Source organism: Nothobranchius furzeri, chromosome 12 (genome assembly GCF_043380555.1).
Source record: "Nothobranchius furzeri strain GRZ-AD chromosome 12, NfurGRZ-RIMD1, whole genome shotgun sequence".
Taxonomy (NCBI): Eukaryota; Metazoa; Chordata; class Actinopteri; order Cyprinodontiformes; family Nothobranchiidae; genus Nothobranchius; species Nothobranchius furzeri.
The window spans coordinates 56,757,220-56,778,672 of NC_091752.1; the positions used below are offsets into that span (position 1 = coordinate 56,757,220).

At 40.4% G+C, this 21,453-nt stretch overlaps 3 protein-coding genes across 4 annotated transcripts in view; 1 reads left to right on the forward strand and 2 right to left on the reverse strand.

Moving 5' to 3' along the window:
* Positions 1 to 11,959, reverse strand: part of LOC107376516 (cytohesin-3) — an 88,524-nt gene extending 76,565 nt beyond the window's left edge. Inside the window, exon 1 of the mRNA XM_070542740.1 lies at positions 11,954 to 11,959. The gene's annotated coding sequence lies outside the window, so the exon portion shown is untranslated. The remainder of the gene's footprint in view (positions 1 to 11,953) is intronic.
* On the reverse strand, positions 8,819 to 13,815 carry LOC107376514 (salivary gland specific protein SAGSIN1). Of its 2 annotated transcripts, XR_008565808.2 has the most exons (3): positions 13,463 to 13,815; positions 9,104 to 9,233; positions 8,819 to 9,029 (listed from the first exon to the last, which is right to left on the reverse strand). XR_008565808.2 is itself a non-coding variant. In XM_015945639.3 (2 exons), the coding sequence occupies exons 1-2, from the start codon at positions 13,640 to 13,642 to the stop codon at positions 9,213 to 9,215; spliced, it is 201 nt and encodes a 66-aa protein (XP_015801125.1). In that variant the 5' UTR covers positions 13,643 to 13,815; the 3' UTR covers positions 8,984 to 9,212. The 2 variants fall into 2 exon arrangements, 1 of the variants encoding a protein (XP_015801125.1); XM_015945639.3 differs by having other exon boundaries at positions 8,984 to 9,233.
* Positions 13,816 to 15,803: 1,988 nt separating this feature from the next.
* LOC107376513 (ras-related C3 botulinum toxin substrate 1) lies at positions 15,804 to 19,970 on the forward strand. Its single transcript, XM_015945638.3, has 6 exons — positions 15,804 to 16,070; positions 17,069 to 17,140; positions 17,605 to 17,722; positions 17,908 to 17,970; positions 18,923 to 19,082; positions 19,170 to 19,970. Exons 1-6 carry the CDS (start codon positions 16,036 to 16,038, stop codon positions 19,298 to 19,300), a joined length of 579 nt encoding a protein of 192 aa, XP_015801124.1. The 5' UTR covers positions 15,804 to 16,035; the 3' UTR covers positions 19,301 to 19,970.
* Positions 19,971 to 21,453: the final 1,483 nt, after the last annotated feature.

Here is a 21,453-nt window from a genome sequence, read left to right on the forward strand (position 1 = left end):
CCGTCTTCCTTCCCTACACCGTGGGCCAGCTCCGGGGGAGCACACAGCCAGTCTGGTGCCCATGAACTGGAGCGATCCGGATGCGTCTCCCGGTCCAACCTCTCATCTGGCTCCGGAAGGGTGGAGAGGAACGCCGCGGCTGAAGCCCGGTGACGGCGTCTGCGGCGAGGCGAAGGCGAAGCCGGAGGAGGAGAAGAAGCCGGCCGGTGTTCCGAAGAGAGGAACTGGAGCAGGCACTCCCAGGGGAGAATCTCCCCACTGGATCCTTTCACGGGTTGGATCATTCTGTCAGACGCGTGCCGGTGAGTGAAGCGGAGGCAGGATCCACACGCGGGTGCAAAGGCAGGCAGACAAGCAGGAATGGTTTAAAGGCTTTAATACGAAACACGCTGACACAGAAACAATGATCCAACACGAGACAAAGAACTAAAGGGGTTTAAATACAAGAGGGTTGGGAACTTGGGTGATTGGAAAACGAGAGGCAGGTGGGAGCAATTAACAGAGACGCATGACTAAACCATAAGGGGAGACAGGACAAGGTGTGACAGGATGATTGTGTGAATACTGTGAATAGGTTTTATCTGTGACATTTGTGTGACTGGTCCCACGTAAGACCCCAGTTATAAATATAAAAAGTATTTTTCTTATTTTAATGAAAAAAAAAGTGTTTTAATAAAATGTGCTCATCAGTATTTAAGAATATAATATGCTGAGTATTTTACAGCATTTTATGATTTATTTTTATCATCAGTAATTCCCTGGACATGTTTTAATGATCTAGCTGTTAAAGCTGACGTGAAATACTTTGCATTATGCTAGGTAGTTTAACCCATTTGGAACTATTCTAATCATTAATTATGCCAGGTTTAATAGGTTAATATATGATTATGTACATTTTATAACATGATTATGGGAATTTTTTATTGAATCTAAATTTATGATTAATGTAAAAAATAAATCTGTGGGAATAAAATGTAGCAAACACACAAAATATTCATTATTCATTAAATGTAAAGATTTTGTAATATTTGTAGTTGTAGATTTATATTTTGATAGGGCGATAGTGGCACAGGAGTTAAGAAGAAGAAGATGAAAATATCATTTCCATAGCGCCTCTCAAGATATAAATCACGAGGCTCTTCACGAAAACAAAAAATGTAAAAATATAAAAAAGCATTTAGAAAATGTTTAAAAATATATTTAAAATGAGCAAAAATAGGCAATTGTGATTTTAAAAAAATGTTAAGAAAGAGAGAGAGTGAATAGGAAAGAGGGAAATCAGTGGATCTTAAGTGCTCGCCCCGTAATCTGAAGGTTGCAGGTTCGAGTCCCGCTCAGTCTGTCGCTGTCGTTGTGTCCTTGGGCAAGACACTTAACCCACGTTGCCTGCTGGTGGTGGTTGGAGGGACCGGTGGCGCCTGTCTGAGCCTCGCCTCTGTCAGTGCGCCCCAGGGCAGCTGTGGCTACATCGTAGCTCATCCCCACCAGTGTGTGAATGTGTGTGTGAATGGGTGAATGACTGATTGTGTTGTAAAGTGTCTTGGGGGGTTCCAGGACTCTAGAAGGCGCTATATCAAATACAGGCCATTTACCATTTACCATTTTAAAAAGGTATTTGACCTTGCCATGTGACAAGAATGCACAAAACATTTTTTTTTTCATCAAATTAATTAAAGTGGGCTTTGTGGACTGATAAATATATAGGATGACCCACTCACAAGATACATGCACCGGTTGTTTCTACAACACACGTGGTTTGAATTACAGCATTCCTTCTTCACGGTGAAGGAGGGGGTCTCACTTCCTGTGTGCATTACTCCAGTGGTCAAGCATGAACAGATGTTTTGATGTATTCATTGGTTTATTCTTAGGTGTCACTCTGAGAAAAATGTTCCTGACTTAGTCTAAACAAAATGGCAAGAAGCAGCCATCACAAAATCAGTCCACCTGACACTAGAATCAGTGTTTAGTCTCAGTTTTATCTTTAAAGTGAAAATTAAAACTCATCTCTGCAGTCTGCGGTGTTATTCATTTTTTATTTGAGTTTGAAGACGACACTAAAACGATTCATTTTCCTCCCGTTATCACCGACTGGGCTGAATGTAATCAGTCTAACTTAATTCAGTCTGGTTCTGAATAACAAATAATAAATAGGGTGACATCCACAGCAAGACCCTGGTTAAAAATGGTGGAGCTCTACCGAAGCGTTCATGCAGGGTTAGTTTTCTCTTTGCTCTGGGATGAAAAGTCTGAAAATAAAACTACCTTGTGTTCAACAGGAAACTTGATTCTTGGAAATCTGTTACATTTTTAACTGGAAAAACCAATGAGAAAAACAGCCCAGTACGTTGGATTTTTGGGTACTTTTCATGGTTTCGAGGCGACTTGGAGAGAGAAAACTGGAAAGTATGTGCAGCGGGGGGAAATCTGGGTTAAACCCCGTTAGTTTGGGGCTGAGAACAACTCTCTCCCTCATTTTAAATTAGATTTGAGAAGGAATGGTGCAAAAGAACACACACACAATCACACACACACAGGTCTGATTTTGCTCTTTGCACCATATTCCTGTTAAATGTCACACTTGATATGTTTATGAATCATGAGAGGAACCACGCTAGCCTAGAAATCATCAGAGATGAACCAAAAAATAAAAAAAACGTTTAAAATCAATTATCAGTTTGGTTCATTCTGGGTCAAATGTGCAAAAAGTACTCCCTTCGAAAGGACATCAGTGTGATGAAATGAACAAGCGGGGGTCGTCTTTCATGCTGCAGAGGGTGCCCCCACCCCCCCTGGGAGGGGGTGCATGTGTCTGGCAGATTAGGCCAGCCGTCATGGGAAGCGTCTACAATACTCCTGACCGATTTCACTTGACCTCATTGAGCAGTCAAACCTCTTCATATGTTTCAGTCGCCACAGTGATGCCCAGAGGCTCATCATCTCCTCCATGTGAAATTACTCATAGAGCCCCTCCCCCTTGACATCGCTAACCTCTGGTTCACCGGCCGCCTCAAAACGTTTTATCCATCATACAAAATTTCCTATGAAATCCAGTCAACCCGAAGTGAACTTTTGCTCTGTTTCGTTATGATCGTCGCTGTAACCTCGGACCGAACCAAGAGATGTCCTTCCTGCTGTGGAGGCTGGTCAGGGTTCATTTTTGGTGTGGCAAAGGTCACAGGAAGCCCAGTGTGGCAGGATTTCCTCCCTCATTCTCTACGGTTTAAAGTCCAGCTCAGCCTCTCCGCCACGTCTTTCCTGCCTCCGTCTGATTGAAGGGCAACGTTGAGTTGATTTTGTGGGCCCAAGGACACGTATGAGTGGAGGCTTTATTTGGACTCACAAAGGCAGCAGTGTATGCCGGAGACCTTAAATGTAAAGCTGAGTGGGAGTCTCCATGTCTGCAGCACATTCTTTTAAAATCGGCTGCAGTTACGTAACAAACTAAGGGTTTTACTTGGTTTACAAACAAAACACAGAAACTTAAGACAGATGCTTCAGTCAGACACAAGCATTCGTGAGGTGACAGTAAGAGAATCAGTGATCCTGGAGCATTTGAGGCAAATGTTTTCTTATATTTAAACTGATGATGCTTGGAAACAAAATCTACCTTTTTCCAATTGCAGGCTAGAAAAATCATGGCTGAGTTAAGCAAAAATGTCACTAACACCTCCTACAATAGCTGCGTTTTCAAATGCTCTTCTTTGCCTTTTTTGACCCATTTTAGACACACAATGACTCCCCCTCCATGTTTCCCCCCTTTTCCTTTTCCTTCTCTTTCCTCTCTTCTCTGCTCCTTGCAACTCTGATTTAATTTTGGGGTCAAACTGGAGCTCGTTATAGTACTTGATGTTGTTTTTTTACACTCAAAATCATGTACCAATGTGAATGCCTTTCAGTCTTTTCAATATTTAGGAAATTATTTCAGCTTCTAACAAGAAAAATAGCAGAACCGTGGTTAAAAAATTTTGGAATGAGGCTAAAATAGAATTAAAATTAGCAACTTCTCTTTCAGTTCTTAAAAAACTTATCTGTAAAATTATTTTTGAAGAGTATTAATTTTATGTTGATGGATGGATTTGTGTTTTATTTTTATTTTGGTTGTTGGTTCATTGCGGGAAATTAAAAAATTGTTTTGTAAGTAGGTTAGGCAATTATATAAGCTATTGCTTCTGCCTAAACCTATTCAGTCTGAGATACCAAATAGACACCATATACAAATGAAAGCATATATTAGTGAGAAATGGTATTTGTATCTATTTGTATGACATGTTATTGTACATTATCTTAAGATGACTGACTGAATAAATTGATCATTCATTCATTCATTCATTCATTCATTCATTCAAAAAATCCAATTGGCTGTGCTTTCAAATATTGACATAGTTCTAGATTACTTTGGTTTTCATCAAGGAGCCATTTTGGTGTGAATTTTGTGAACCCAACAAAGAAGTGACAAAAATTGCAGTTTCATCCTCTAGAGGCTAACACCAGAAGTGAGCAAATCCTCACTGACCATATTAAAAATGTCAACTTCACAGCAGAAATAAACATGTTTACAGCCTAATAAAAAAAACACACATTTTAGGTTTAATAGATCTATTTTACAGTCATGACAACTTTTAGGTGTAATTAAATGCTTGAAATTATGAATAATTAGATTTGATTGACAGGTAGCAGGGCCAGAGCTAGCGCTAGCAGCTAGCTCCATGGAGGGCCTTAGCCTCGGACTCACGTTAACAGATGTTTGGCCATTTTGACTCGCTGAACTTTGGCTGTGTTCTGTGTGTGTTTGGATGTTAATCATTGAATTATTTAGACAAAGAGGCCAAGCTGTGGATTGTTTGCTCTAAAAGATAGCCCAAAAAGTCTCTGCTTCATTTTTATCAGTAAGTAAAATTATATTTCTGTACTTTTATTCCACTGGTTGAATGGGGGGAAATGCTATGCATTTAACATAACACTGCTTGGTCAAAGATGTTAGGGGCTGCTGGCTAGGTAATGAAACTTGAGCGGGTGCCTGGTTTCTCCTGTCTCCCGTCTAGGAAATATTGCTAGTTGCAGGCAGCTGACTGGTCCCGTTTCCCGGGGCAGCCGGGACACACGGCCGCCCGGCTCCAATGCTAGGCTGTAGTCATTCTGGTCGCCTGTGGAGCTCTGAGGGAGACCATAGAAACATGGCAGCTCTTTGAGTTAAAGCTGCTTCACTTCTGAGTTGCTCAACCACGTTTTTCTTGCTAAAAGCGCCAAAAACCTCAGTGAGATTTGGATTATCACGTAGCTAATGTCCCGCCGATCTCCGACCGTGGCGGAGGAGAGGAGCACGAGCTGAAGTAAGCAGCCAGGGCACCCGGCTACGATCGCAGCAGTTGAGGCTCTGCTTGTCTTTTTACTGTCCATATTAGAGCTCCAAAGGCACCAGCACAACTACAGCCTGGCACAGAAGCCAGGCGGCCATGTGGGTTCCTTCTTAGCTTTGGGGGTTAGCTCAGTTAACTAGCAGCTACATTGGTTTATTTGCTCCCACCCTCAAAGCCCCGCCCTCAGCTCAACCTCTTTTTCCATTTTTGGATTGTCTGGGCGTGAAGAGATGTGTGACATGGCCAAAATATTGGTGGTGGGGACCGCCTTTTTTGCTTCAAACCAGAGAAATGAGAGAAACGGTCGGTGCCATGTCCAATATCTATGTCTATGGTTTTCATCTGTTGCTCATCAGATCTTGGAAACAAGGTCACATTTATTCCACGTGTGGCGTTAGTTTTCGCATTCGTCACTTAGCAGAAAACAAAACTAAATATTATTTTTAAGTGACACTTTCTTCTCAAATGAAGCAAAAAGTGTACAAAACTTCTAACCATGATAGTAAAATTTAAATAATATGACTCTCAACATGATCATTCTCTTAATAAATAATGATTCAGTCTTGACAAAATAAACAATAGGAAATATAAGCATCCACGTTTACAAAAACATAATTTCAGATCTTTTCTTGGACATCACCACCACGTCATTTATGAAACTGAATTTAATCTAAAGCTAAACGCAGATTCGTTGGTGTTTGTTTAAAATAAAACAGCTCGTTTAAAATTCCCACATGCCAAAAATGTAAAATTTCATTAAGCATCTAGGATGGAGTTGAAAACTAAAATACTGCATTGCAGCTGTGATTGAATCCTCGCCACTTCCGTTTGCAGCATTATCACTCGTTCACGCTCGGTCATAGAAAACACGTGAGCTGCTGCAGATGCCAAAGGCTAAAACTGTTTATCTTTTATTCTGGCTGGCATAAACAGGGTAAAATATACATCTGTATAACCCAACTCATCCCTCATCTGTAAATCTCTCTCTAAAAGCATTTTTGATAACCCTATTAAATTACCCCCCTAAGAAATTAATCCTCTTTTTTCACAGATAAAGGGGGGTGGGTGGGAAGGTTTGTCTGTCACACTGGGAAGAGAGTTGCCTTGGCAACCAGTGATGGTTTTTTGCTTCTGCCTGGCATCAGAGGGACTGGTTACAGGAAGTTTACTAGGGACATTTTGCACGGAGGAAAATGCAGCAACGACGAGGGAATTAAAGAAGAGCGTGATTAAAGGGTGTACCAGACAGAAGCTGTGCCTTTAAACTAAAATCATAAAGAATTAATGAAGTAAAAGTCATTAATTAAATATAAGAGTGCATTAAACAAGTGACACATTTTACACACGAGGTATTGAGGCAAATTAAATAAAATAGATAATCAGTATCTTCAAAGATGCTTTTTAATCTATTCCAACAGATTAAAGATGATAATCCAGGTCTGTGGTTGGCTGCTGCCCTCGTGTGGTCACTAAGTATTACTGCATTCAATACTTGCACTCAAAATCCAAATAAACTTTTTAAAAACACATTTTCTGTGACACTGAATATTGTTTTTTTTTTTTTTTTTGTTAATCTACATTGCATTTGTAATTAAAAAGATGGAAGCAGAACAATTTTTTATACTTGTGCTATTTAGAGAAAAAGGCCTATGGGCACCTTATATAGTTCCTGAGGGCATCAGGTTGGTGACCACTGCTCTACATGACCAGGTTCCTTTCTCAGCTCAGTCACCAGTTTGTTACTGGTGGCTCTGAACTGGCCAGTATGACTCCAGCCCTTCTCAGACACTAAAAGAGGAGACGATGGATTTAGGGAACAAACGGACTGTGTTGCATTTTTACCAAACAGAATGCCATAGACAGGAATCAACACCACCATGACTGAAGCTTTGTTTGAAACACACAAACAAGTGGAATTTAGTACAACATAAAATTAAAGAGCAAGTCACCCCCCCCCCCCCCCCCCCCCACACCACCACCACCAGAGTCTAAATCCTCTCCCATTTCCTGTTTGAAAAATGCGGCACAGGGAGCTGCTACACACACAGGCTCGCAGCGGCATTGTGACATCATATGGTACCAACTAAGGTTATAGGGTACCTCTTAGCCAATAGCGATGGCAGGTTTAAATTCAAACGTAGTGCAGAGTTTTGTAGTTTTCATTTTAATCTACAGTAACAACTTTAGTGAATTTCATGAATTAGGCTTCGAGATGTTTCTTTTTATAGTTCGACTCTTCTTCAGTTTTAGATGTCTTTTCCACTTTTGAACCGTATTTTGTTCTTTTTATTTATTTGTTTACTGGTTTTATCTCCAGACAGCTTCAGCAGAAATAACTTGTGGGCGATCGTTTGTTTTGCTGCAGTTCATCTGGGTTTTAGTCTTCTAAATATGTTGTCATAAACCTTTACACTTGACACGGACTGAAGCCTGCTGAGTTTGAAATGTAGCTCTATTGTTATTGGACAGCCTGAACGAGGCCGGCATGGAAGTAAAAACAAGCTGATCTGAACGTTTTCACCTACAATAACCTCTAAATGGGTGGATGAGCTTCTCCAGTTGATCTGGAGCTACAATTGATGTTTTTCTTCTACATATATGATCAACATTAAAGACTGGCAAACACTCATTGATCACTTTGTGTGTGTCTGACTTATCAGCTGGATGAAAATCATTTTTGCATTTGTTTTTGTTAAATAGCTCACCATATTATTGTGATATGAAATGTTAAACCTAAATACAAACGTGTATTTTTTTTCATTATTTAGATCAATTATGAGCCTTGTTTCTTATATTTATGCGACTACACCTTTATTAAAGTGACATTGGTGAATTTAGACACTTTTGATTTTAAAACAAATAAAGCATTTCATCTCCAATTCATATAACTGTAGTGATAAACTTTAAGTGTTTTTCTCATTTATTTGACCAGATAAGTAATAAAAACAAATGAAAAAAGTATTTTCTCATATAGTACGTGTAGATGTACAATTCAAAGTAATAGTATTATACCAATCTTAAGATTTTTGAACAAAGATCCTTTCAATTTGAAAAATAACGTGATTCCAAATGAATCCATGTGGTTATAAGTATGAGACGGCTCTAATCACACAGCAGTTTATTAATATTCCTTCCAGATTAAAATCATTCTCACCATCAGTTCTATGGCCACAAAACTCCAAGCACACTTAAATCCTCAGTAGCAGCTGAACAGGGTATTTTTCTGCATCTCTCCACTAAGACCTCGGGTCACTGAAGTGCAGAAACAAACAGTAAACATAAAACATGTGCAGCGAATCGATCCTAGGCCTCTCGTCAGATTTCCTCTAGCAAACGTGTATTAAAAAGAACTCGTACCGATCAGGAAGCATAACCACACCTGGGGGGGGGGGGGGGGCATGCTAACTCGTTCCATGCTGCAGAAATACTTCCTGTTTAAGTTCAAGTGGATCTTGTCCAGGTTTGGGTTGTGAGACGTAACACTGAGTGACTAAAAATAAAGACAAAAATAAAGGTGCCACAAAGTCTCACAGCAACAATCGTTTTAACTTCGTGTCACAAAAGTCCTCGAAGGAAAAAGCAGGAATCTTCCTGATCGTCCCCTGGATCGGCGAAGCCTCCCTCCGCCTCGCTGCGTCTCACACCTGCAGACATCACCGCTGCCCGCACCTGCAAAGCCACCGGGCTCCCGTGACGACAGGCAACAGAAACAAGCTGCTGAGCATGTTATCGCTTTGTCACACCGGTTTGCAGGATCAGGTGTCCTCTTCTTGGACGGTGCTGGGTCAACCAGGGTCGTCTGACGGCGGGGACATGCTCTCTGGGAGGAGTCTGAATGCTGGTGCAGTAGTCTCAGTGGATTTCAATGTGAACCTGTAAGCAGATAAAGGCTCGGTCAAACTAAATCAGTAAATGAAAGCATTTTCTGTTTTGGCACTTGAACTAAAATCTGCTAAAAGGTACATATAATTAAATAAATTTTGGTTAATTTGATGTTTTCATTTCTGTCAACTGAAACCACATCTTTCTTTTATTATATGGTCAGTAAATTATGCTGAAGAATATCACTTTCATTTGAAACCAGGGCATATTTCTGCTGCATTTAAACCTCAGTTGATGAATGACGTTTGTTAATCTTTAGAAAATTGTTTTTTAATTTTATTTCACTTTAGTTTATTAAGTAAATACTTGGGATTAAAGCTGAATAGAATAGAAAATGTTACAATCATTCAGGAAGCTAAGAAGAGTAAATATTGGATTTATACACATTTTCATAAATTAAATAAATAATATTTGAGAAAATCAGTGGTTCCCCCGGTTGGTCCCCATAAGATTGCAGGGGTCCACACAATTTTGTCTGTGCTGAGGTTAGCAAGACTTTATTTGTAAAATCACATTTATAAACTCCCAAATAGCACACCCTACAGTAAACTCAGACCTCTATAGAAAGATTATAACTCGGTGTGTCTGTAGACAGTTTTTAAATGATCACATTTCTTGTGTGTATGCATGTAGGAGTTGGTGTTGGGGCTCCTGGAGGTCACAGGTTGCAGGAAGCTGGACAAGAGGCAGGGGACGTCCTGGATAGATCACCAGTCCATCACAGGGACACACAGAGACAAGACACACAACCCTTCACACAGTCACTGACAAACACCTATTAGGGATGGACAATATATCCGCATCGGCCGATGTTAGTCATTTTTTAACACATCGGTATCGGTTCGATAAATAAAACCGGGCTGATATTAACAACTGATATTTTTTTCCATGTCGTCTCCATTTGTTTGCCTGTTTCAGAGGGTGAGGGGGGTGATGTGTGATTGTTTTGTCATGTGAAGAGTGAATGAAATCATCTCAGAACGGTAAATGTGTGTGTTGTGTGTGTACATAACATAAATTCTTTTAGCTTTAATCATTTTCATTCTATACAAAATATGCAGATTTTAGAAGCATTAATATCAGAATATCGGTATCAGCAAATATCGGTTATCAACCATAACAGTGATCTTTATATCGGATATCGGTATCTGCCCCAAAATTTCATATCGGTGCATCACTAACACCTAGTGTTTGTTTTTGGTCTGTGGGGGGAAAGCGATGTGCCCAGAGAAAACCCATGCTTGTATGGGGACAATGTATGCTCAGGGTTGTCACGGTAACCGGTATAGCGGTAAACCCCGGTAAAAAAGTTGACAATAAAAATAACCGTCCAGTTTTTAAAAAAACTAAATTATCTCGGTGGGTTTACCGTGGCCGCGGTTTAGGCGCGGTGACCCTTACCAGCCACCGTCGCTTCTGCTGAAGTTCCCGCGCACACGCACTTTTTAGTTTGCAACCAAAACTTTGAAGCTGAAATAATGGCCGAAGGAGGAGACGGCAGCGCCCAGGACATCCATCAGCCCTCAAAGAAGACTAAATCGGAAGTATGGGCATATTTTGGATTTCTGAAAAATGCTGAGGGACAGTTAATAGAAGACGGCTATCCCGTTTGCAGAACGTGCAGGAAACAAGTGTCTGCAAAAGGCAGCAACACTTCGAATCTAATGGCACATCTGTGTGACCATCACCCACGTCTCTACAGCCAGTGCAAGGTAAGATAACATTAGCATTTTAGCTGAAATGCATGACGTGAGGACTTTTGGCTGAGGGAGAATGCAACGAGTCACTATATACTGCAGCCGCAGCGTCCTCTGCCAGCATTTAAACCGTGTCACGGACACCCTGTTGCTGGATGAAGCATCTTATTTGTTGATGATGAAGAGAAATATACAATTAGTTCCTTGTCATTGATTTGTTTCCTTATTCAATGCCATTTATACTTGAACATTTGGATTTGATTACATAGTGTAGTAGTTATTTTAGTAATTTGTTTAAAGTGGCTATTTATTTTAAATACATATTTTAAGGTTGACTTGTACAGTGCTCAAGTCAAGTGTGGACTGGAGTTTTAGATTTTCATTTTGATAATGAAGAAAACAAGTATATGAGAAAACAAGTGGTGTTTCTTTGATTTGTTTACATATTGTTTATGTTTTGAATGTTTGGATTTGTATAATTTAAACCTGCACTGACTACTGTAACATGTTCCAGAAAAATAAGCTATTTGTTCCTTTACTTGTGAAAAGTTGCACTTTTGCTAAGGCTTTGTGTTATTTTAGGTTTAATAAACACTGTTAAACCTTTTCAGAACTATTTCAGTTTGTGTAGAACAGGACTATCAATGCTTTCTGAACATATGCAACACTGTTTAAAAAATACCGCGATAATACCGAAAACCGTGATCATTTTGGTCACAATAACCGTGAGGTTAAATTTTCATACCGTGACAACCCTAATGCTCACTATGCATAGAAACCACAGATGGGGGTAGAACCAGCAACCTTATCACTGCAAGGCAACAGTGCTTCCAACTGTGCCACCATGCAGTCCTAATAGGCTGAAAGACCACAAAAAGCAACACATTGCTATTTTTTTCCTACCGAAATGAAAGAACCGCAGAACATCTACAGCTCAGCGGTTATAAAGATTTGAGTAATCCTACGCCATCATGGAATAAAGTTTCATTTGTGTGCAGATAACTGCCAGATTTATTTCCCCCCCCCCCCCCCCACCCCACCCACCCACCCACCCACCCCCGAGAGTCCCGAGGCCCTATTAGGAAACTCAAGACTTGACTGGATGAGGTGAAATTGTGGCTAGCAGCAAACTTCTTCACATTAATGAGAGCAAGACCAAGCTGATTACATTCCTCCCTTCTAGCAAGAGGTGTGTGAGCTCTGCTCCTGATTTGAATGCCCTGACACCCTACTGGAAGTCTTCTGTCAGAAGCCTCTGGGTTGTAATCGACAGCGAAATTGAATTTGACAAGTCACATAAACCAGGCTGTGGGAACCTGCTTTATTCACTTGCGCCGTTTGGCAAGGATCAAGCTGATGTTGTCTAGGACGCATCTCGAGTCTGTCCTGCATGCTTTTGTTTTATCAAGGCTTGATTACTGTGATGCACTATGCTAAGTCAGGCAGCAATGAAACAATTGCAGTTAGTGCAGAACTCGGCAAATAGATTTCTGACAGACTTGAAAAAGACAACACGTTACTCCTGTCCTGGATTCCCTACGCTGGCTCCCTGTGGGTAAAGTTTAAATTTCTGTTGTTTGTCTTCCGGGCCCTCACGGTGGTGCCCCACCATATCTGGCTGGGTTGTTGCAGATGCATGCCCCTAAACGCTCCCTTCGCTCAGCTGATCGGGATTTGCTCATTGTCCCACGAACAAGGTTCAAAACAAGAGGTAATAGGGCCTCAGTCCTTGCTCCAACATTATGGAATGAGCTCCCACTTGCTATCAAACAGTCCCCATCACTGCAGGTCTTCAAGGGTCAATTGAAGACTAATATTTATCGTTTGGCTTTTATAAAATATGGATTTTTAGATTTTCAGTATTAGTTCTGTCTTATTTCAGTGATTTTTTTTATTTTTATCATCTGTCTTTTTGCTCTTTTACTGTTTTGATGCCATGTTGAGCACCTTAGGCTACTGTAAAGGCAGTGGAGGGCACTATGCAATCAAACAAAATTTGATTGCTTGATTGATTGAGTTCATGATTCAACAACATCATAATTAATGGACCAAAACATCCTCTGCTGAACAAACAGCACAAGACATCATCCACCCCCCCACCCCGCACCCCCACCCCGCCATTGGTGTCTGGGCGACTCACTCTAACTGATGGAGCCATGAATTCCCTTAGCCTCTCTCCCAAATAAAGTCTGACCTTTGACTTTAAACAATGATTCAGACTAAAACCTTCTAAAGCGGCTGACTGTAAACTACTCATTGGGCAGAACTCCTCCACCAGTCATCACAAACACTAAACACTTGAGTGGTTGCCCCCATTAGGGCCAGTGACTCTACCACACAAGGCCAGGTTTGTTTACAAAGCTTTTCCCCCAAATTCATAAAATTCCTCAAGAAACAACAACAAAAAAAATACTTAAATCACTTACGAACACAAAACCTTCCTGTCAGCTGTTGGCGTGGTGACAGGCAGGCTAACAGCTAGTAGCAAGTTTTAACAAACATTTGTAAAAAGGGGATGGTTACCTGTAACCTGACATTAAACACCATCGAGGCAACAAGGTAGATATAAGGGAATCTGATTCTCAGTCGCCATGCGAGCTCAAAGAAAATCAACAAAGTCCTCGTCAAGCCTTTGCAAAACACTCCGTACGTCCGACAAGCGGAGCCCGAGAATCGCAGAACTAGGTGCGACAGACCCCCCATAAAGGCCAAGTCAGTCCGGCGTTTCCTCGGCTTAGTAGACCCGCTGATGAGGCGAGGCGAGAAAAATGGCGAGAAGTGTGAGATACTTCTTCATGTTTCTACCGCTGACCAACACCGAGCTGCTTTGCGTTGTCTTTGCTGGCAGAACCGCTCCACCTAAAGAGGACCGATATGGTGTGACACACGGAAATGGAGAGATTGTGGGCGAAGCAACCCTGAGTTTAGACTTAAAGGAACAACGTTTTTTTTTTGTCTTGTTGAAAAATAAACCTGCACAAATATTGGTGTTTTACATGGCGAAAATCTGTTTATATATATATATATATATATATATATATATATATATATATATATATATATATAAAAGCGCCACGTGATTTTTATCTTGATCTAGCACACTGCTGCTAACCACTAATACATTCTCTCTCTCCTGATAATAACTTTTTGTTTTCATTGACTTTTGATGTGCTAATACTAGTTTGTCCGTTTAATTATAGATCCACTAGGATAAATACAATAAAGTTTATCTTTCACCAAATACAATATTTACTAAGACATCACAATATAACTATAGACACATTACTTGTGTGTGTGTGTGTGTGTGTGTGTGTGTGTGTGTGTGTGTGTGTGTGTGTGTGTGTGTGTGTGTGTGTGTGTGTGTGTGTGTGTGTGTGTGTGTGTGTGTGTGTGTGTGTGTGTGTGTGTGTGTGTGTGTGTGTGTCTGCCTGCTCTGTCTTCTCGATCCCCAGTGAGCCGTGGAGGATGGCTGCTTATACTGAGCCAGGATTCTCTGGAGGTTTCTTCCTGTTAAAAGGGAGTTTTCCTCTCCACTGTCGCTGCATGCTTGCTTAGTATGAGGATTGCTGTATAGTCACTGACACTAGTCAGTGACTTGATGCAATTTGCTGGGTTCCTTATATAGGAAACATTATTTCTGATTGGCTTAATGAACTGTGAATTGGAATGTTTATTATGTGAAGTGCCTTGAGACGACTCTTGTCGTGATTTGGCGCTATATAAATAAACTTGAATTGAATTGAATAGGCGCTATGAAAGTTACCCGAAATGGTATACAGGGCTAAACAATCTTAGGTCTCAGTGATTCCCATAACATCCTTTGCTTTTGCATCGTTCAACAAAACCGCAAACAGCTGCAAATATGAATAGAATAGAAATCCACACATGTACACATAGGCATGCATAAACAAACGAACAAACAAACGAATGAATGAAAGCTTTATTTGTCCCTTTTCAGTAACATTCAACTGCACAAGTCTAGAGTCGCACAATTCAGGGTACAACATCAACATAAAAATAAGTCCATTATAGAAATGAATGAAATGAGGTGTTTTCAAGACAGCAGAAAAACACAGATATTTTAACATATTGAGTTAACAGCCTGCGTTTCACAAGACATAGATTAAAATATTATCACACATTAAAAAGAACAAATCACATGATGACATCAAAATACAGGTGTTGCACATCAGTTTCATGTAATCAGTAGCAGTCTCACTGGACAATTGTGTGAGTTGTGTCATTACAATAATAGTTCATTAGGACGTAACTTTGGTGATTCACACACTGCTGACACCAAGCTGTGCCTGCTTAGGGTTCACAATTTGTCCCTTTTTAAAGAAAATCTAAGATAAGGTCTCCAGGTCATGTCTTTGCTCGTACTTTAATGTGTCCATCCAGCGTCACAAGTTTAATGTTGCAATTAACTGTTTGTATAAATTCATAGACATAAATAATTAGTCACTTTTTCGTACTCTCTTATAAAACCTTGACGGCGCAGTTCAGGAAATGTCCATTAAACATTCCATCTGATCTTGATCGGTGAGTATTGACGTCAGTTCCTCTTTTGGTGTCACATTTGAAATCATCCGTCTTTTTGTTATAGATGTGTTTTACATGTTATTATTTTAAACAACCATTTGAGTAATTTATGCAATACTCCAGTTTATGTTTTTTTGTTCATGGTTCGGGAAACCTGGTGGTTTATGCCAGATTATTACGGATAAAAGTATCCGTGTGGGCGTTATCAGCTCCGTACACCGGATGCTCCATCTGCTGGTGGCTGACTTCATTTTTTTTTTCTCCGGGGTGGTGGCCGCTGTTTTGCTCCATAACTCCCAGTTTAACCCACGAAAGCATGGGAATGTTGCGTAGAGATTTCTGAGTAAACTCGAGTTAAAGTGTGAAACAAGTTACTGTAAGTGTACCAGTTGCTGTTCCGCACCGGTGGGGCTGTGTTGTAGCACCGGAGGCCGATAGCAGGAGGCTGTTGGAACGTCTCTCCAGCGAGCAGTTCCGGACAAAGGAAAAGGAGACCTGAGCTAACGTTAGCTGGCTCTTCTTGAGCTAACTTAGCATTCCTTAGCTGCGGCGCGATGCAGGCCATAAAGTGTGTTGTTGTCGGGGACGGGTAAGTTCACAAAACTCAGCCTAGCAAGAGTTTAAACCTGCCGTTTAGCGTTAATGTAAATTGTTGACGTGTAGCTTGCTAACATGTAGACATTTGCGTTTATATGTTTTCCTGAACGGTCAAAGTTGAAGTCACAACTACCTGTTAATCGCTACAACTTGGAGAGTAAAGTGTAGCATTTTCGCTCGTTTATCTCGTTTGTCGTCGTCTAACGGAGGTGACTATTGTCTAACATGGGAAGCTAATCTTCCTCAGGTTTTCCTCATACTTAAATGAGTCAGACCTCAAGTAGCAGCTCCACTTTACCGCAGCGGTAGTTAGTTTGGCAACTTAATAAGCAAACGAGAGTCAGAGGGAGCTTGGTGTTTTAGCAGCAGCTGTTCGCGGATGTTGTTTTCGGTCTGATGTCTTTAGACTTCGTGGGTGTTGAGCTGCAGGTGGATTCTGAGTGTAAGACTGAGGATTAGGACTCATAGTCAGATGTGTGATTGTATGAGGGAGGTTATTACGCATGCATCAGGGTGTGGTGGTGGACACCACAGCTGTAGTCGTTCAGGGAGAGCATCGTTTTACGGGAAAAGGAACTGGGAAGTTTCATATCCGTTTTTAGTGTCTTGTGATTGTATTAAGGAAGAACGTCTGGCTACTCTGAGCTCTTTAGCTCCTCATCAGGCTCTGTCTCAACTTAATGTTTGGTTTGACCCAAGAATTTGGATTTGTTAAAGTGGCCAAATGCCCATCATGATCTAGTCAGACCCTCAACAGTGGTTCAGGACTTTGAAATAAACAGTATAATAAAGGATTTGATATTTACTCCCAGTTTTATCCAGCTGTTTTCATTCAGGTAGATGGTGTCTGCTCAAAACACCAACAGTTAGTCTGTGAGAAGGTTGTAGACTTAAACATGGTACTTCTGTTAACTTTTTCTTTTTAAATATTTGACTAAAGTATTATTTTTTCTTCCTGTAAACCATAACCATCTCTGTTCTCTCTCCCAGTGCTGTGGGTAAGACCTGTCTGCTCATCAGCTACACCACCAATGCCTTTCCTGGAGAATACATCCCCACAGTGTAAGTGTCTGAGACTGCAGTGCGGTCTGTATTTATTTATTTATGACAGCCTTGCCGTCCGTCATGTGTCTCCTCCTCGTTCTCCTCCAGTCTGAAGCGATATCTTTTTTTCTCTGTTGTTTTATCTCTGAATATTCATTTCCTTGTTTGAGTGAGGGAACAATCACTGCTCTAAACTGTAATTCAGATTTAACACCCACGTATTAATGGAGGTTCAAAGGAAAACCTGTTTCTAATCTGATCGTAGATCAGCTGTTTATTTGTGTCACCTTTGTAATCTGGACTGTGGGCATTCAATAAACGGGCTGTAGTTTCAGTCATATTTATGAGCTGATGATTAACTTTTACAAAGAAACGAGGGGCGTTCCAGATCCGTTTTGTGTCACGCCTAATGTTAGTCACCTTTTCTAATTTGTTTATAACAAGACGGCTGTGGCTCATTTGCACATGGTTGCTTTTCTCAGGTTCGACAACTACTCCGCCAATGTGATGGTGGACGGGAAGCCGGTGAACCTGGGCCTTTGGGATACAGCAGGACAAGAAGATTATGACAGACTCCGCCCACTTTCCTACCCTCAGACGGTACAGGAAATCCCCGACTGGTTGCTGTGTTATATGTCACTTATTAACCTCAATGAATAGGAAATAAAGAAGGAATACATTTGAAATGAAGACAACACACCATTATGAGCTCATAGCTAAGTTTTGTTTTTACCTGGAGGCGAACAGCCTTGACTCTGACTTCTTTGTTTTTATTTACTCTTCAGGATGTGTTCCTTATCTGCTTTTCTCTCGTGAGTCCTGCCTCGTTTGAAAACGTCCGTGCCAAGGTGAGTAGTTGGGAAACAATGAATGGCTTTAGGCTGATGTGGACACATGTTAGTGGGATTTAGCTTACGAAATTAACTCAGGCAACAATTTGTTTCTACTATATATAGTCCCAGCAGGAATTGTAGTATTTTTACATGACCCCCTATGTATCTGGTAGTAGGATTGACATTTCACACCAAAGGCTAAGTTGGTTTAATTGTTAAATCATGAAATGTCACAGTCAAGCTTCTATTTCTAAATAAAATGCAGGCAAATGAATGAAAGAGATTTTGTTTTAGTACAGCAGAAACCCTGATGAAACATCAAATCTCAGGCTGTTTTACAAAATTCTTGGTAATGCTTCCTTTTACAGTCCCCTAATTACTAAGTACTTACTTGGTACTTGCATAGTAAGTTAAAGTATGTTATTGTGTAAAGTGTATAAATGTAATAAAGTGTAATTACTGTGTAAAGCAGTATTCACTGTGAATGATTAATAAAAATAAAAAGTAGAATTGAACCCGAGTTACATGGTAATAACTGTTTAAGAACTCAAACAATATTACACTTTAACTTACTATGTAATTACCATGTAAGTACTTCATAATTAGGGGACTGTAAAAGGAAGCGTTACCAAATTCTTTTTGTTTCAAAGGAACAAGCAACCATTATTGATAAACTTAACTAAAATCTGTATTATTTAGGGTTTACACAGGCTCCCTGCAGTGGGTCACACTTTGTGAAGTCATGTTTACTGACTTGATAGCCAGAAAACAGTTTTTCTTGGTGATAAACAAACAGGAAGTGATTATCTGACTCTTTAGTTCCTGTGCTCTAAACGTGACCGCCACTTTCCTGTTACTGCCAACTCTTTTATGCATTAAGTTATTATTTTCAACTTTTTTGTGCTGTAAATAAAATAATGTTTCAAAGATGTGGTCATAATAAAAGTAAATTGGGTGGTTTGTGCAGTGGTATCCTGAGGTTAGACACCATTGTCCCAACACTCCCATCATCCTTGTGGGCACCAAGTTGGATCTGAGAGATGACAAGGACACCACGGAGAAGCTGAAGGAGAAGAAGCTGTCTCCCATTACCTATCCTCAAGGCCTGGCCATGGCCAAGGAGATCGGTAACCGCTCTCACTCTTACTGTAAATGTTTATTGTCCATAATTATTTCAAAAGTTTCCAGGAGTAAACTCTTTACTCTGTCTCCAGGTTCTGTCAAGTACCTGGAGTGCTCAGCCCTGACTCAGCGTGGCCTTAAAACTGTGTTCGACGAGGCCATCCGAGCCGTTCTGTGCCCTCCACCTGTCAAGAAGCGGGGCAAGAAGTGCTCTCTCCTCTAAAACTTCCTGCAGTGGATTGATTTTTGTGGAACGTGAGCGTTAGTGGTGAGGGTGGCTAAAGTCACAAGAGAAACACACGAGTATGCACACCAACCATCTACACCCGATCCTGTCCTTCCATACGTAGTTAGAGCTGTTTCCATGAAAGGGTAATGTGGGGTCAGATCTTTGGACAATTCTTCACAAACATGATTCAGAATAACACGAGGCCTTCTAAACAGATTGGATGATTTCTAAAGTAGACGGTGAAATGTCTTCAATCTACGCTCATCATCTGTTGTCCACCTTTTTGTTTGATTTCAGTATATATTTTGTTTGTTTACAGTCTTGGTTGTTGGTTAGGTGGGAGAATATGTTGCCAAATACTAATTGCACACATGCTGTATTTTAGCCGAGAAGAAAATCTATTATGTGCAGAGTTTGGTCTGACAGTTTGCTGTTATTTCAGCTCCTCAATCAACAACTCACATGTTCACTTCTGTTGCCTGAATCAACTTTTTTTTTTTTTTTTGTCATTCGTTGGTTTTCAGTCCCAAAATCATTCATGCTAGAATTACTGAAAATTCCATCTTGGAGCGAATCTACTGACACAGACAGGGCTGTTAATTCTTTAAAAATATATTAGATCAGTATTTTCTACATTTTATCCTATTGAGCTTTTTCAAGTAAACTTTTTTTTTACTTAAATATATCCCTGGATGCGTCTCACCTGTGTAGCTGAAAACGGGATTACTTATTGGAACAAGTATCTTCATATGTTTGGTGATGGGGCAACATGAGCACCTTGAGTTGCTATGTGGGCATTTATCCTTTGTGCAGCACATTTGATTAAGTTTCTTTCTGAGCATCACTACTGGCTAAGTAACATCCCTACGAGTACCTGCGCCTGCTAACCACGGCTGCTGTCGGCTACGGTGTTGTATACCTTCTACTCATCTTTTTGTTATAATCATGATTTGACGATTTTGTATCTTCTCCACAGAAGTTACACACACTCACTGTATTAACTAACACTATGAATATCCTTTGTTTATTACCTCTACGGTTAACGCTACCCTAATCTCCTTACCAGCCTAGCTTTTTGTAATTAATGCTGATAGCGTGTCTGTGCATCATATACTGAAAACTAAGATTAGAATCGCTACAGTGATATATTTTTTGCCTATTTACAAAAAATTGTATTTGAATTACTAGATCAGGGGTTAAGTACATGTTGGTCATCTGTATTGTATTCAGACATCAAGCTGTGCTTTTATTCAAGCCAATGTTGTGACTCTTTAGTTTTATGGATTAAAGACTATTGTCACTTTTTGAAAAAGCCAATAAATTCATGTAAAAAAACACTTTACTGTCTGTTTGTGTGACTAGACACTTGAGAGTTCTGATCCAAAACAAGACTGTTAAATTATTGACTTGTTCACTTCTGAAGCATCTGCTTTCTTAGCTGCACTCGTTAACAAAACAGCTGATCACCCAGTCGCATGGCAGCAACTCGTCTAGAGGCACCTGGAAGTGCAGATGACCTGCTGAACGAGGAAAAAAAGCTCCTTGTCAAATGGTTGTTGGTGCCTTATGGGCTGGTCTTTGGAGGTTTTCTTTCACACACAACCACCTCTAGAGTTTGCAGAATGGTCTAAGGTAGGCGTACATTTTAGGACAACCTCAGGTCTCAAGACTTCACCATGAAAAAAAAAAGCCTCAGGTTTCAGGAAAAACGGCTTCAGGGAAAATGTCAAACTAAAATGCTTCAGTAAAATCTAGGAGAATTTAGCAGGGGGTACCATTGTCGCATGGCAGTGGACTTGGCGTGATGTCATCAGCCTGTGACAGCAGCAGATTGGGCTTCCTTCTGCACGAAGGATAGGCCTTTTCTCTTGGGTCATTTGCTACGATTAATTAATTGGGTTGCATTTGGGTTTTCAAAATTACATCAGCATAAATCATAGAAGACAAGTGAATTTTCTATGATCAGGCGAATTAGAGTGGCACCTTTTCTTTGGGTAATTTATTCTAGTTGGCATCAGTGGTGCTGGAGATGCTTCAATTACATTAAAACTGTTGTGTAATCACCTTGTTTATGTTACAGGGAATGGACAAGCTGAGGGCTTATGAAGAGCTAAAAAAGATCTTGAGAATGGTAACAAAAGCTAATA